General features: G+C 49.6%; 1 protein-coding gene across 4 annotated transcripts in view; it reads left to right on the top strand.

Moving 5' to 3' along the window:
- The first annotated feature begins 596 nt into the window (after positions 1–596).
- The window catches only part of APCDD1 (APC down-regulated 1), a 44256-nt gene continuing 28532 nt past the window's right edge, over positions 597–16320 (top strand). The window contains exons 1-3 of one of the 4 annotated variants that reach the window (XM_064150225.1): positions 597–649; positions 771–899; positions 7316–9383. In XM_064150225.1, the coding sequence (XP_064006295.1) occupies positions 9326–9383 (58 nt within the window). In that variant the 5' untranslated portion in view covers positions 597–649; positions 771–899; positions 7316–9325. Of the gene's footprint in view, positions 650–678; positions 915–7033; positions 7217–7315; positions 9384–16320 lie in introns of those variants that run through there. The other 3 variants (XM_064150224.1, XM_064150226.1, XM_064150227.1) reach the window with 3 other exon arrangements.

Below are 16320 nucleotides of genomic sequence, written 5' to 3'. Positions count from 1 at the left end.
ACAAGGGAAAAAAGCCTACACATGCTTGAGAGATCTGCTGCTCCAAGACTACACCTGCAATTTGAGATCAAGATTGAAAGTGGCTGCTGTAATACCACTCTGAGAAACAAGCAACCTTAGCATGAGAACAAGACTCGACTTGAGGTGGCCAAAGGGCCACTACAAAAACCCAGAGGCACTCTGAGACAGGGTTGTGCTTTCCACTGGTGTTTGGCCATTTCTCTGTCTGTGTTATAAAAGACTCATCACTAAACACAAACACTGGGGAAAAATATGTGAAAGAATGTTTATAAATATCTGAGGGCTGGGGGTCAGGAGAGGGGGGAGAGGATCTCCTCGCTTGCTCCCTGGGATAGAACAAGGAGCAATAGATGTAAGCTGCAGTACAAGAGGTTCCACCTCAACCCAAGGGGGAACTTGTCACTGTAAGGGTCCCAGAGCACTGCAACAGGCTCCCCAAAGAGGTTGTGGAGTCTCCTCTGGAGACTTTCTTGGCCTGTCTGGATGTGTTCCTCTGTGACCTGAGCGAGGTCCTGCTCTGGTAGAGGGGTTGGACTCAATGATCTCTAGGTCTCTTCCTACCCCTGTGATCCCGTGAATGTTTCCCGTCTGCTCCCTCAAGGTCCACCCAGTCCAGCTGACCACTCAAGTAAGCTATGGGCAGAAGAGCAGAAGAGCTTCCTCCCTTCCTGAGAAGCACCTCCTTCTTCCAAAGGGCTGCCTGGAACAGTTTCAATTCACCACTCTTTGCCACTCCTCGGCTGCACCAGTTTGCCAAGTGGAAAGAAGACCATGGGCAGTGCTCTACAAGGTGTGCAAATCCCATTTCCCCAGGGATGTTATGAGCTCGGAGAAGCACTGGCCCTGAAGGGACTACAAGAAGAACCTAAAGAAACTAAGTAAGTAGCTCCCAGGTGCGTTAGCTGCTACTTAAGCGTTAAGGAGGGGTTTGAATCTGGGTTAGGAGTAACGAGGCCAATGTGAAACTATTAAATAGTACATCAATTACACAAAGACATTTCCCCCAAACTTATTTACAGTTAACACACACAGAGAGATTCTATTACGTGGTTGGTAAAACTGCTTTGCAGGATGTGTCTGTGCAGTCAAATTAAACGATTCGGGAAAGGTGTTTAGAAAACGTTTCTAACTGGAGAGTCTTGCAGCACAGACTGCCGCTGAAAGGTGCAGCAGCAGCTGCCACAAACTTGAGTAAAAGAGAGCTGGGTTACTCACGGGTGAAGAGGCTCAGTGTTTGCCGTCCCAAAGCGCACACGGGGGAACAGACAGTCAAAGCCATGCGGTGGTGCCGCGGGGCTCTGCTGCGTGTTCAGCCCGGGTTGAGCAGGTGTCAGAGAAGGCCCACGGGCACGACACAAGCCCTCAGGAAGCCATGGGAGTGGTCAGCAGCCACCCGGGCAGAGCAGGATGCAGGACTGAGGGCTGGAGCGGTCCGATCGGGTGCTGCGTAGCGCAAGGGGCCGGCCCGCGGGCTGGGGCGGCGGGCCGGGGCGGGCCGGCAGGTTCTGCTGTCCCAACTCGGTGCTGGGCCGTCGCTAGGCCGTTTCCTATAGTGGGGCTCGGCTGAGCTCAAGCGGGTAGCTGCATCCCGACCCAGGGGCAAGCCGGTTGCAGCCCCTGGGCTCAATGAGGCAGGGTCGGGGCTGCCGGTCGCAGGCAAGTGCCCAGTTAGGCGCGACGCAAAGTGCGGTGGCGCAGAGAGGCCGCAAGGCAAACCGGCAGCCAACAGGAGCAAAGCAGCGGCGGCAGCAAACCAACAAGCGTGCGAGGTGTCCAGGCTTTCTGACGAGCGTCTTGGACCATTAGCAACAGATAGAGGCACCCCCGCAACCAGCCCTGCGTTTTTTCTCTCACAAAGCCAGAGGCACAGGCCCAGGGCCCGCGCCCTGCGTTTGTCACACACAAAGCAAGCTGCGCAACGCGGCCAGGTGCGGCGTCTGTGAGGGACTGAGAGGCGCCGAAGCCTCTGTCTGCTTTCCCGCCAATTCCACCCGGCCCTGCGGAGGCAGAAGCGGGAACGGGGAGGGAGGGGGGGGCGCCAAGGTGGGTATTGGGGCAGGTGTTTAGGGCATCATTTGGACCTTCCACCACATGGAGGCTCTGCCACAAGCTTGGCAGGTCCCATCAAGCCATTTTTGCAGTTTGGAAAACAAACCTGTTTCGTTAGAGAGTTTATTAACACCTGCCAGAGCTTCCATTTCCCCTGAGAACTGAGCTCAAAACGCAACTTTCCCCAGAGGAAATACAAGGAGCACCGAGCAGCGTCGCACAGGTGCTTAAATTCTTCCAGGAGCGTTCTTTGTCTTTGGTGATGGAAAAAGTCATTGCTGCAACTGGGTGCACAGCACCACAGAGCAAGGAAGTGTGTGAAGGGCATCGGAGTTTTGGACACGTTTTCAGTCTGCTGGCTTGGTGGTGGGGAGTGGTTTGGGTTTAAGTCACAACATCAGTGTAGAGGAAAATAACAATCAGACTCAGCGTAGCCCTGGGCAGCCTGCTGTAGCTGGAGGTGTCCCCTCTGACTGCAGGGGTGGTGGACAAGTCTGCCCTTGAGGGTCCCTTCCAACTCAATGTAATCTGTGAGATCGAGCCCAGCTTCAGTGTGGTCATCTTTGAATGTCACCTAAAGTCTTCCTCTCTGTTGAATGATGGTAACAGGTCTTCCTTTGTGCCATCTGTTTCAGTTACATTTTGTTAAAGTGGTTACTGCAAGGATGCCCTGGCCTTTGTTTGGGTATTCCAGGTGCTGCTGTAATTGAATGTGACTCTCCTACCTCCTGTCTATGATTCTAAGGCATCTTCGTGGTATTTGCAGCAGAGAGCCATGAGGATGACTGGGGGAGTCGAGCATCTCCCCTGTGGAGAGAGGCTGACAGCCGGGGGCTGCTTAGTCTGGAGAAGAGAAGGCTGAGAGGAGACCTGATCAAGGCCTATAAATGTCTGAGTGGGCGTCAAGTGGAGGAGGTCAATCTCTTAGGTGATCCACAGGAACAGTGGATACAAACTGGAACAGAGAAGGTTTCACCTCAACGTGAGGAGAAACTTCTTTCCAGTGAGGGTGACAGAGTGCTGGAACAGGCTGCCCAGAGAGGTTGCAGAGTCTCCTTCTCTGGAGACTATCCGAACCCTCCTGGATGCATTTGTGTGTGTCCCACTCTAGGTGACCCTGCTTGGCAGGTGTTCATAGAATCATAGAATCACAGAATCAACCAGGTTGGAAGAGACCTCCAGGATCATGCAGTCCAACCTATCCCCCAGCCCTAGCCAGTCAACTAGACCATGGCACTAAGTGCCTCATCCAGGCTTTTCTTGACTCTGACAATTCTATGACTCCCAACATGTGCATTGTGTCTTAGATGACTGAAATAACTTCATTTGCAAAGTACATTTCTCAGACTCGTTATCTACCCAAACAAGGAAGGTGTTAGAAGGAGAAAGAGCCATAAAGGATAGAGCTCTGTGGCAAGTGCACTGTCTCACAGCCACGCTTTGCAAGTGAGCGTTACCACAGGTACATGCTGGAGAAAACTAAACCCAGATTTAGTGTCCCATAAAAATCATCATAAAACAAATCCACTGGCTTCATTAAGAACATGATAGGGGAATCACAGAATCAACCAGGTTGGAAGAGACCTCCAAGATCATCCAGGCCAACCTATCCCCCAGCCCTAGCCAATCAACCAGACCATGGCACCGAGTGCCTCAGCCAAGCTTTTCTTGAAGACCTCAAGGGATGGTGACTCCACCACCTCCCTGGGCAGCCCATTCCAATGCCAATCACTCTCTCTGTGAAGAACTTCCTCCTAACATCCAGCCTAGACCTACCCTGGCACAACTTGAGACTATGTCTCCTTGTTCTATTGGTGGTTGCCTGGGAGAAGAGGCCAACCCCCACCTGGCTATAATGTCCCTTCAGGTAGCTGTAGACAGCAATATTCTGCTCAATTTGGGAGTTGAACACCAAGAATATCTTGCTAAAAGCTCTTACCTGTTGCTTTTTAAAACAAAGAATAAGACTAAAACCCAGCAGCTTAAACACCTTACCATTAAAATACAAACCCTATAGAATCAAGGTCTGACAAACCCTGCTCTAGCCCATTAACTACAGCTTTTTGAGTTCGAACTGAAAGGAGAAACAAACCAATTGCCATTTGTACGGTTTCACTTCTCCCTCAAAATGCTGATGCCAAAAGAGCTGAAGCCAAAAGAAGAAGTCTCATAGTCTGTATTTCTGCATTTCTACATATTAACTGCACCAGTAGGGGCTGGGAGGTGATCTGCTGGAGAGCAGCCCTGTGGAGAGGGACCTGGCAGTGCTGGTGGATAACAAGTTAACCACGGCACAACAATGTGCTTTTGTGGGAAAAAGGCCAATGGGATCTTGGGGTGTATTAAGAAGAGTGTGTCCAGCAGATCCAGGGGGGTTCTTCTTCCCTTCTACTCTGCTCTCGTGAGACCTCATCTTGAGTACTGTGTTGAGTTTTGGGCTCCCCAGTTTAAGAGGAACAGGGATCTGCTGGAGAGGGTCCGGTGGAGGGCTACGAGGATGATGAGGGGTCTGGAGGGCATGGCTTATGAGAAGAGGCTGAGGGACCTGGGGCTGTTTAGTCTGGAGAAGAGAAGCCTGAGAGGGGATTTAATGAATGTTTCTAAACATCTGAGGGCTGGGGGTCAGAAGAGTGGGGGCGGGGGGGGCAGGCTCTGCTCACTTGCTCCTTGTGATAGGACAAGGAGCACTGGGTGTAAACTGCAGCACAGGAGGTTCCACCTCAACACAAGGAGGAAATTCTTGACTGTAAGGGTCACAGAGCACTGGAACAGGCTGCCCAGAGAGGTTGTGGAGTCTCCTTCTCTGGAGCCTTTCAAGGCCTGTCTGGATGTGTTCCTCTGTGATCTGTGCTGGATTGTGTGGTCCTGCTCTGGCAGGGGGAGTGGACTCGATGGTCTCTTTGAGTCCCTTCCAGCCCCTAATATCCTGTGATATCAGCCAGGTTCCAGGCTCACCTTGGGGATTCCAACTCAGCCAGGACATGTAGGAAAGCCCTCCAAATCTTCACCTATTTTGATGACCTCGTCATGGGCCATTCAGAGATGGAAATCTGACATTCGATTCTTTGTGAATTAGTCCCTCCGCTCCTTTCCAATGAACGTTTAGGTCCTGCTCCTTTGACTCACTGGAGAGGAGCTATTGTCTTTTTTAAAAGTACAATGCAGCTATTAGCAAATCATCGTTGTGGCACTGCCAAAGCATTACTGAGTCAAACAGCACTGCCCCAGCCCATTCTTCTCCAGAGCATAAGATGTCCCACACACTTGCTGCCTCCATTCTTTCCCACCCTCTCCCTCTTTTAAATGTCTTTCACCACCAGATTGGCACTGGCGGCCAGCCAAGCCACCGGCACTTCAGCTAGACAAGTGCAATGCTGATACGCCTGGATCTTTGAAGTGTCACACAACGAGTCCAACAAGTTCATTTTCTTCCTCTTTTAATACATTTTCTAGAGGGCCCCAGCCGCAAAGTGCATTTCCCATCAGCCAAAAGGCTCCTTGCTGTGCATGCTCCTGCCGACGACTTCCTTTGCAAAAGGTTTTTAACCCCAATGATGTTTTTGAGGCTACGGCCGAGAGGTGCCTTTATAAATGACTTTATGTTACACCTAAATTAGATATATCCCCTGCCCTAGGAGCTCAAGTTCAAAAAGTCATGGTTGGGTTGGTTAATACAGTTTTTAATGAGCACTGATGTGACGTGCTGCTTAGATCAAAGCGCAGAGAGCTGTTAGCTGTCACTGCTTCCCATTACAGCCCATTCCAAACTGGGGCACAGTAATGAAACAACTGGGACTGGGCACCTAACAGTTGGAACTGATGATCTTAAAGATCTCCTCCAGTCCAAATGATTCTGTGGCTCTATTTTTAGTGTTTAAAAATAATCAATTGTGCATCGCTCTGAGGAAACAAAACCAAACCAAACAAATCCCCCAAACTTATATCCTTACAATAAGCCAAAATGTAAAAGATAAGGAACAGACAACATCTGAGTTGGTTTTGGAAGGTTCTCCCATGTCTGAACCCTTTGGACATTGATTTCATCTGAAGCTGTGGTAGTAAATCACAAGTGGAGCCTCATTTACCAGGTTGGCCAATGGAATAATAAAGTCACTGCCCTTTCCTCTTAGGAAAAGCTGTTAATGATGCTGCTGTGGGGAGAGTTGTCACTTCCCAGAGGAAGAACCAGTGAGATTCTGGGGTCATTGACTTTTAGGATAAATTACTTTTGGCAGACTATCCTCTGTCCCCTCTTTTTGCAGATAACTTTACGGCTCAACATGGCTATGGTTGTGTCTAGAACAACAAAAAAAGCCTCTCCTTTTGGATGTTGCCCCTTCTAAAGAACCTGAAACTAAAAGAGGGGAGATTCAGACTAGAGAAAATTGCAGAAGCACAGAACCTTAGAGGTTGGAAGGGACCTCCAGAAATCATCAAGTCCAACTCCCTTGCCAAGCAGGATCACCTCAGGCAGGCCACACAGGAATGCATCCAGGCAGGTTTTGAAAGTCTCCAGAGAAGGAGACTCTGCAGCCTCCCTGGGCAGCCTGTTCCAGTGCTCTGTCACCCTCACTGGAAAGAAGTTTCTCCTCACGTTGAGGTGAAACCTTCTCTGTTCCAGTTTGTAAGGAAGGAAGACATATTTCACACTGAAGGTGGTGGAACACACACAGCTTGTGCAGAATGTTGGTAAATGCCCCATCCCTGAGAACATTCCAGGTGAGGTTGAACAGGGCTCTAAGCAATTTGCTCTAGTTGTAGATGTCCCTGCCTAGCACAGGGAAATTAGGCTAGAAAACCTTCTCTTTCAACCCACACTTCCTTTGATGCAGATCTGGACAGTCAGCTTTCTGGGCTGCAAGTGCACATTGTTGCCTCATGTCCAGCTCTCCACCCACCAGCACCTTCTCCACAGGGGCTGCTCTCAATCCCTTCATCCCATGGCCTGTATTGACACTGGGGATTGTCCTGACCCGTGTGCAGTTCCTGAATTTTCCCCCTCAATTAGTCATGGAAACAGTGAAGTGGATGCATGAGGCTTCCCAGCTCGTCCAAACGCACTGTGTCTAGAGCAGGAATCACCTCCCTTCACACCCATGTCTGTTGCAACCCCAGGATTGGGTTGAAGATGAGCAAGCAAGGTTGGGTAAGGATATTTTTTCAGCCTTAACCAGTGTTCCTTGCTCATGTTCAGGGACACCTGTTTCATGAAGGATGTTGCTTTTCTCTGCACATCTCTCTCCAGGTGACTGAGAGGATATGTGACCACTACAGGCTTGGCCAGACCACCACCAAGTGCTCTGCAAACCGTTCTTCCTGGCTTGAAAATCATCCGTGTGAAGGCACGAGCATAACCCTGAGAATCCAGGGCTCTGGAGCTCTAATTCTGACTCACCACTTGTTTCTCTTTCAGTTTCCTCCCTATATAAGTGAGGAAGATTAAATTTATTCTTGCTTCTCAAGGGAGCTGGAAGGAATCATCATTGTTTATACTTCTTTTTAAGCACGCAGCGTGTAAACACTTCGGCTCAGTTAAGCTGCTCGAAACTCAGTGCCGCTGATTTTCTCAACGTTTCCTCCCATTTGATACACATTCTTTGCCATGAGGCCCTACAGCTGAGCCCATGAGTCCAGACAGAAACTGGAAAACACAATGGCACCTTCCAAGGACATTACAGACTAAAGCTTCGTGCTTAAACCCAGGCACACGAGTCACTCACATGTACAGTATTACGTTCATGCGTGTTTGCATGACCAGGCCTTACTAAAAAGCAAAACTAATCAGCAACAGATATGAGGAAAAATGTGCAAGAGAGCAGCTCCAAAGAAGGCAAAGTTGACAACTGTTTTTAGCTTTTAAAGTGTCTGACTTGCATGGAGGGTCACAACCATGGAAAGGTTTGTTTTCAAGGCAAGGCCACACACCAACCTTCTTTCTCTCCAGCTTATGGGTGCAGAGGTGAGGACTCATTTTGCACCCGCTGGGATGTGGGATTCAGGCATCGGGAGCCACTCTCCGTGAAGCTGAGAAAGAGCTGACCACCTCCACATGCTTTCCCATGCTGCCTCCAGCCCCCATAGGCACACAGAATCACAGAATCAATCGTGGTTTGGGTGGGAAGAGACCTAAAGCTCAGCTAGTCCAGCCACCCTGCAGTGATCAGGGACATCTTCAAATTGATCAGGTTGCTCAGAGCCCCATCCCGTGCTTCCAAGCCCCTGCATCAGAAACCAGTGATTTGAAGTTGGATCTCTCTAAGTATCTACATCATCATGTTTTGGTGGGGCTTCCACAGTCATTTCTACTGAATCTCTTCTACCTAGTGTGGGGGTTTGAGGGACTTGAGACAACCAGAGCACAGGAATGTAACTGCCAAGCCAATGAGTCAGATGCTCAGCTGAAAAGTGGGAAACCTGCAGATAAGCTGTCGGGTTTTTAGTTATAGAATCATAGACTGGGTTGAGGTGGAAAGGACCATTAAAGGTTACCTAGCTCACAACCCCCTGCAGTGAGTGGGGACGTCTTCAACTAGACCAGGTTACTCCGAGCGCCAGGGAAGCTGACTTGGAAAGTCGCCAGGGATGCGGCTTCTACCACCTCTCTGGGCAACCTGTTCCAGGGTTTCACCACCTTCAGTGCAGAAAAGCAGTCTCTTCTCTCTAGTCTACATCTCCGTCTTTTAGTTTAAAGCCATTCACCGTTGTCCCGTCCAGTAGCATCCCACCCACCACCGGGTCGCGCTGAACGCGGGGGGCTGCCCAGCTGCCCTCTCCGAAACTCAGCGCTCGCTGTCCCCCGCCCCCTCCAGCCCCGCCGAGGGTCCCGCCGGGCCCCGGGCGCCCCTTCCATTGTCGTGGGAGCGGTGTCCTGCGGGGGCCACCCCCCATTCCCCGCCCCGGGACGAGTCCCCACCTCCCGACCCCTCCTCCTCCTCCTGCTCCAAGGAGAAATATGAAGCGGAGCCGCCGCTGCGCTCCGCGGAGACGGCAAGGGACGGAGCGGCGGCGGCGGAGCGGACACCCTCAGGGAGTGACGGAACCGCGGCGGGGTGGAGTGCGAGGCGGGAGCCTTGAGGAGCGGGGCCAGGCCGCCGGAGGGTGCCCATCGGTCCCCTGCCCCCGCCAGCCGCCTGCTCCCCAGCGCCGGGCCGTGGGCTGCCCGCGGCGGCGCTGAGGCGCGGGCGGCGCGGCGGGAAGTGGCGGCGGCGGCGGCCGGAGCGAAGGAGCCGAGAAGGGAGCGTTGTGAGGCGGAGAGATGTCCGTCCCGTACAGCAGCCTGATGAGATACCTGTTCCCAGCCCTGCTCTTGCATGGTGAGTGTGGGGAAGGGGCCGGGTGGGCTGCTCCGGAGTGTTCCTGTCTCGCTGGGCGCCTTGTGAGGGGAACCCCCAGGCTCGGGGGTGAGGGTGGTTGCGCTGTGCGCACCGACTGCTCGGGCTCGGGGTTTGCGGGTCAGGGGAGGGTCCCTATGGATGCCGAAGCAGGCAGAGACCTCGTTCTCGCTGCCCGAACCCCTTTGCTGGCTGCACCCCTTCACGAAACTGAAGTCAGGCAGAAAGTGCCCAGCTCCGAAGTTTGCGTCGGCAGCTTGATGTGCGCGGAATCACAGGACACCGGGTTGGAAGGGACCTCGGGGATCATCTGCTCCAACCTGTCTTGGGATAGATGCCCCAGCGCCCTGTCCAGCTGAATCCTGAAGTGTCTGGTGTTCTGCTGTGGTCCACCCAGAGTCTAGATCTGATGGCCGATCACCCTGTCCAGCTGACCCTGTCCAGTGTCTGCTATTGCCCTCCTCTAACTCCTCGGATGGAGCAGTCAGTCTGGGCAGCTCACGCAAAGATGCTTTACTCACCTCTGGGTGAAGGGGTGGCTCTACACAACTCCAGGGAGCTTGGCCGAGACATCCTGCAGGACCCGCAGGTTCACCCGTGGGCAAAGAGGAGGGTTTTGCCGTGGAAGTATTACTGGGAGATGTCAGCATCAAAGCGTTCCAGCACCACATGTTGCACCCAGCTCAAAAACGTCCTGCTGCAGAGCGCAGAGGTTCCTGGTGTTACAGTCCTGCTCTGACACTCTCAGCTTAGCCCTGGACTGATACTTCTCTTGAGTGCACAGCAGGCAGAATTTTCCTGGGGAAACACAGCATATTTAAACTTAAACTTAACAAGTTCAGCTTGTAAATCTATATTTAGGCACTTAAAACAGATAACCCAGCATCTTTTCAGAAAGCCAGTGCTCTTCAAGAGCAACTTCTGCAAGGGAGGTTATTTAATGAGCTGCTCAGGTATGTCCAACATTTGGCAGCCAGATTTGAGAGCTCTGGGTGCGATACAGTTCTGAAAGAGCGACTCAGCCTACTCGCTTACGGCATTGTTTCGGAAGAGGGTTCCTAATTCTGAAGTGCTTTGCAGCATCTAGCCCTCCTCGGTTAAGGTTCTTAGGACCGCAGCTTTAGTCGTAAAGAGAGGAATTTTTCTTTACAATGCAAGGGACCTGCATGGGTTCAGTGTGAGACCCGTAAGCTGGGATTTCACAGCTACTCCTGGGGTTGGTTTTGTGAAGCAGGGATTGTCTGTCTCTCTGTTTGCATGAGTTCTAAGCACACAGAGGGCATTTAATCAATAATAAAGAGTGTGGGCTTCTGATTGTGTGTTTTGAGTAAAGAAAGAGCAGGAGTCCCCGTTCCCTAGGAGGGGGGTTTATACCCTTCTCACAAGCTCAGCTATGAAATCTGGAGAGCCTCGGAATGTGTTTAGCTGAGCCAGACCTGCCGGGATGCCAGAGGTGTTCTTTACATCTGAGAAGTAAAAAGTCGAAATGGGAGGTTTGAAGTTAGAGGGTAAAGAGAGGAGGTGTAATTACAGGGTTGGAGTCCCCGGCTCATCTGCTTAGAATTACAGAGCAGAGCTGAACCCTGGCTGGAGCAGGAAACAGATCAGGGCCAGGGATCAGATCAAAACAGCAGCTGCCAAAAGAGGGTGAAGGAGGAAAGTCATCTATTTGTTCCATCTGCAGCTATATATCACTGGATAACACAAAGCTAAAGTTGTTGCAGAAAGATGTAACTCGCTCCCTTGCATGGGAAGAGGCATAGCGGTGCACGGACTGGATCTGAGCTGCGAGTGCTGGGAAACTACTGCCCTCTTACAAAACTTTAAAGTCAGATCAGGGGCATATCACACCCTGAAACATACCCTGAATGTATTTACTTCTTTAGCTTTAACTTGGCCTAGAGCTCTTCTTCCTCTGCCATGGAGTCAGCAGGAATATCCTTGGGTCAGCAGCTGGCCCGAGCCGGTGATCTGTAAGAACAACCAGCAATCCCATGGGATTGCAGTGTTAAGCCTCTTTGCACATCAGGTTTTCTTTTTACCTTTCTATTGCATGCAGCAATTAAAGGGTTAACAGCGAGGGAGTGTGGGTGGGTGGTTGAGGATTTTTAGGGCTGAAAGCTTTAAAACACAAGTTGAAATAGCCCTGTGAGGCAAAAGCTTCTGCTTTCACTGCATTAAGAACTGCCTGCTTTAAGGTAACTGAATTGAAGTTTGGCTAAAAAACTTGCCTTCATTAATCAAAACTAAACCTGTAAGAAGAGGAAGGGGGAAAAAAAGCCCCAAACCCAAATCAAAACCTCAAACCAACAAAAACTGAAAGGTTTGCAGCTGGAAGTTGTCCATTATCACTGTTTTCTTTGCTTAGACAAAAAGCCACAGAAGTTTCAGATGTCAAATGCTAAGATCATTCAGCTCCAGAAAACCTTGTTAATAAAAGCTGCCTTCGAGTGGATTCAAAACAGATTTGCCTAATTTCTTCTACCGAGGTAAACTTTATATACAGATGCTAAGAAGAAGCTGCAGCTTATTTCAGATTGTGTAATGAGTTAGAAACTCTAAAACAAATTTGTTGAACAACAAATAGGGTTAATAAAGGGCAGGAAGACAGGGCTGGGCTTTTCAGAGCAAAACTGTTTATGCTTTTAAAAGTTCTCAGGCAATATTGCATGAATTAGTTACTGAGAAGTGATTTGTTTCAAAACTTGCCCAGGAAAATAAGAAGTAAATGGATCAGGAGATAGAAATATTCAGATTCATCAAATGGACACATATTGTGCTCCGTGGTCAGGGAGTAAGTGGTCTGTCCCCTCAGTAAATTCCATTGTGAGTGATCTGTTCCCTCAGTAAGTTCCATCAGGAAGTGATCTGCTTCTTCAGTGATCTGCTCCCTCAGTAAGTTCCATCAGGAAGTGATCTGATCCCTCAGTGATCTGTTCCTTCAGCCCCTTCTTTTCCTTTCCTCAGGAAGACAATAAAGAGGGAAAACCGAGCCTGGTGGAGGGTGGGATTGTAGGTAGTGAGCTGGTTCAGCGTTGTCTTTACTCTGACACAAGTCCTATCACCACTGGGGGCAGTTCCACCTGAATCAGTCCTGATGCCAAGGTGTGGGTGGAGGACAGGGCAGAGGTCTGCAAGCTGTGGCAGATGTCTCTGACAACCAGCAGATGTTTCCTTCAAAGAGGGCAAGATCAAACTACCATTGACATTAAACTGCTTCATCCAGTGGCAGAGTTCCTGCTGCCCTGATGGGCTTGAATCTTTCAGGTCTTCCTAAAACACAGGCTCAAAGAATCATAGAATGTTTTGAGATGGAAGAGTGCTTTAAAGCTCAACCCCCTTGCAGTGAGGAGGGACATCTGCAACTAGATCAGGTCGCTCAGAGCCCTGTCCAATGTCAGCTTGAATGCTTTCAGGGATGGGGCATCTAATACTTCTCAGGGCAGCCTGAGCCAGTGTTCCACCACTCTCAATGTGAAAAATTTCTTCCTTCTCACTAGTCTAAATCTCTCTCTCTCTTTTAGTTTAAAACCATCACCCTTTGTCCTGTCACAGCAGGTCCTGCTAAAAAGTCTGTCCCCATCTTACCTATTGGGCCCTTTCAATACTGCAAGGCCACAATAGGGTCTTGCTGGAGCCTTCTCCAGGCTGAGCTACCCAAACTCTCTCAAACCTTTCTTCATAGCAGAGGAGTTCCAGTCCCCACATAATTTTTGTGGTCTCCTCTAGACACGCTCCAACAAGTTTGTGTCTTTCCCTGTGCTAAGAACCCCAGAGCTGGATACGGCAAATTGGTCTCACCAGAACTGAAGGGGATAATTCCCTCTCTTGACTTGCTGACCATACTCCATAAAGAAGCCCATGCTCTGGGCAGTAGCATTTCATTTTGCATGGGTAGCAGCATGCTGAACTTAAGCTTAGAAGATGTTACTGGTGGTATTGCTGCTTGGCACTTCATTCTCTGACCTCTTCAAGGACAGGGCACTGAGTAAGGACCAAGCTGTGGAGCAACAGAGGATCTCAATGCTGGACCAGAGTCCTTGGAGAAGCTTCTTTTTAGCTGTGCCATCTAAACATACTTCAGATCTCTCTTCAGAATGTTCCACCCTCTCTTTGATAGCTGGACCTGGAAAGTCTATGTGCACAAGAAAGGCAGCAGATCCATGTGAAAGGAAATCATTGTCCCCTCTGCTTCCAGGGCCATAAACCCAGCTTTCCTTTCCCAACCTTTTTGTTTGTAGTAGCTAATTTGGGTCCCAATCTTGCAAGGACTCTTTGAAGTTTCAAGTGCAGGGAAAACAGTGGTAAACACTGGCTGTGGCTTGGTAACAGGACATTATATTCCCCGTGGCAATTACGTAAGCTCATGCTGTAGCTAAAAGCCTGTCATGGGCATTATCTCACACTATCCCACATCAAGAGAGAGGGCAATCCAAACCTCTGTTTATTTAATTGTGCAGGGCAACTGCCCAGATAAGGAGAGCTATAAACTTCATCCAGGCAATTCTTCTTTATCTGCTGCAAGGTTTTTCAAGTTTCAGGCAAGTTCTGACTTGCAAAGAGTCTGCTGCAGAAATTACAGCGCGGATGTTAAAAGCGTTTCTATTGAACCGTGTTTTGGACTTGTGTGATCAGTCAAGGTTGGTTTTATTCATCACAAAGTTGTGCTTTTCCTCACAGAAATGAAAGAAGAAATGATGTGGTTCCTGCTGAGCAATCTCAGTCTAAATCCAGGCTGGAATCCTACTTTTAGGTAGCATTTATTCTCCCATCTGGCAAAAGGTGCTCTGCTGGAAAGCAGCTTGGTGGAGAAGGACCTGGAAGTCATAGAATCATAGAATGGTCTGGGCTAGAAGGGACCTCCAAAAGGTCATCTCATCCAAACCCCCTCCAGTCAGCAGCGATGTCACCAAATAGACCAGGCTGCCCAGAGCCCCGTTGAGCCTCACCTTGTCCTAGTGAACAAGTTTGTCATGAGCCATCAGTGTGGCCAAGAAGGACAATAGTATCCTGGGGTGCTTTGAGAGATTGTGGACAGTAAGTCGAGGGAGGTTTTTCTCCCCCTCTACTTTGCCCTAGTGAGGCTATATCTGGAGTACTGTGTCCATTCTGGGCTCCAAGGTTCAAGAGAGACAAGGAACTGCTCAAGAGAGTCCTGTGGAGGCTACAAAGATGACAATGGGATCTGGAGCATCTCTCTGACACCTGTTCTGGCGCTTGACAATTCTTTTGGGGGAAGAAGTTTTCCCTAACAGCCAACCTAAACCTTCCCTGGCACAACTTGATGTCTTTTCCTCTTGTCCTATCCCCTGTTACTTGGAAAAAGAGACTGACTGCAACCTGGCTATAGCCTCCTTTCAGTTCGCTGTAGAGAGCAAGAAGGTCTCCCCTCAGCCTCTTTTTCTCCAGACTAAACAACCCCAGCTCTGTCAGCCTCTCCTGTGCTCTAGACCCTTCAGCAGCTTCATTACACTTCTTTGGATGCTCCTCTGCACTTCCAAGTATTTCCTGTGGTGAGGAATCCAACACTGAACACAGTGCTCAAGGTGTAGCCTCACTGGTGCTGAGTACAGGAGGATAATCACTGCCCTGCTCCTGCTGGTCACACTGTTGCTGATCCAAGGCAGGATGCTGCTGGCTCTTTGGCCACCTGGTCACACTGCTGTTTGATATTCAGCCAACTTGCAGGTTTCATTCTAGCATCTTGCATTTTTCCTTTGTTTGTAGCACCACTGGCAGAGAGCTTTGCCAAGGCTGTTTTTGAACCACGGTTGAGCACCTGGCTGCCAACAGGTTGCCCTTTCAAGCCTTGTGTTTTACTTGCAGCTATGTGCAGAAATCTTTGAACAACTGGAAAGTAACCTATCTCAACAATTATTTATGTCTTGAGTGGTTGTTCCCACATCAGATACAGGTCTCCAAGTAAACCTGAGAGCCTCAGGTCCTTTGTCTGTAGTGGCAGCTGTGCTGACCTCCGCTTGCCCACCCAGATGGAGGCTGCATCTGCTGCTGTGAAGTCTGATCTGTGAGGACATGGGCAGGGATTCCCAGCCAGATGTAGCACCTCTTACACTATGGTCAATTATTTTGGTGCTAAAGCTGTGAACTACACTGCTAGGGCTCGGCCATGAAAGAGAAGCTGGATATCAACTCATCAGAAAAGCATTTGGTTTGCTTTGTTTTTCTAGCTGGTATTTCAGATGGAATTTTCTTTTTGCTTTTGAACTTGCTCCTTTCCACACTAAGCCACCATGGGGTGGGTGATACAATCCTATGGCCTTTGGTTGTGAAGTATCTGAAGCGAACACCAACCAGAAGCTTCACAGAGTTGCTGCTATGTGTCTCGTGCAAAGACTGGGGTTTGTTTGAAGTCTGTCACACTTCTGAGTAATAACATGGTGGAGTTTTGGGGCTTTGGGGTTTTTTTTGGTCTTTGCTTCTAGGTCAGATTCCTTCATGACAGAAAAAATTTGCAAGTCAGTCAGAAAGAGACTAAGATACTCTCTGTTGAGTCTGAGATGCTTCTATAGGGCGTCACAGACATATTGAAACCAACCATTTGTTTTTGCTGTAGGGAACAGCAGACTTGGACCTCCTTGAATGAAAGTTGTGGTTCCAACCATGCTGCAACCCTGTCTAGGCTCCAAAGTGGACTTTTACAGAGCCATGAAGTTCTTTTCCCGGCTCCAGGAGACCACATTTTAACCTTGAGCCTTTCAGCGATGTCCCAGTTAACATGGCCAAACAGATCTGGATGAGGCACTTAGTGCCATGGTGTAGTTGACTGGCTAGGGATGGGTGACAGGTTGGACTCAGTGATCTTGGAGGTCTCTTCCAACATGGTTGATTCTATAATCTTTTTAAATCAGTATCATAGAGTCATTTTGGTTGGAAGAGAACTTTAAGATCATCAAGTCCA

This window comes from Pogoniulus pusillus, chromosome 10 (assembly GCF_015220805.1).
Source record: "Pogoniulus pusillus isolate bPogPus1 chromosome 10, bPogPus1.pri, whole genome shotgun sequence".
Lineage (NCBI taxonomy): Eukaryota > Metazoa > Chordata > Aves > Piciformes > Lybiidae > Pogoniulus > Pogoniulus pusillus.
The sequence above is the reverse complement of the archived record's forward strand: the minus strand, read 5'-3'. Positions and strand labels throughout refer to the sequence as shown.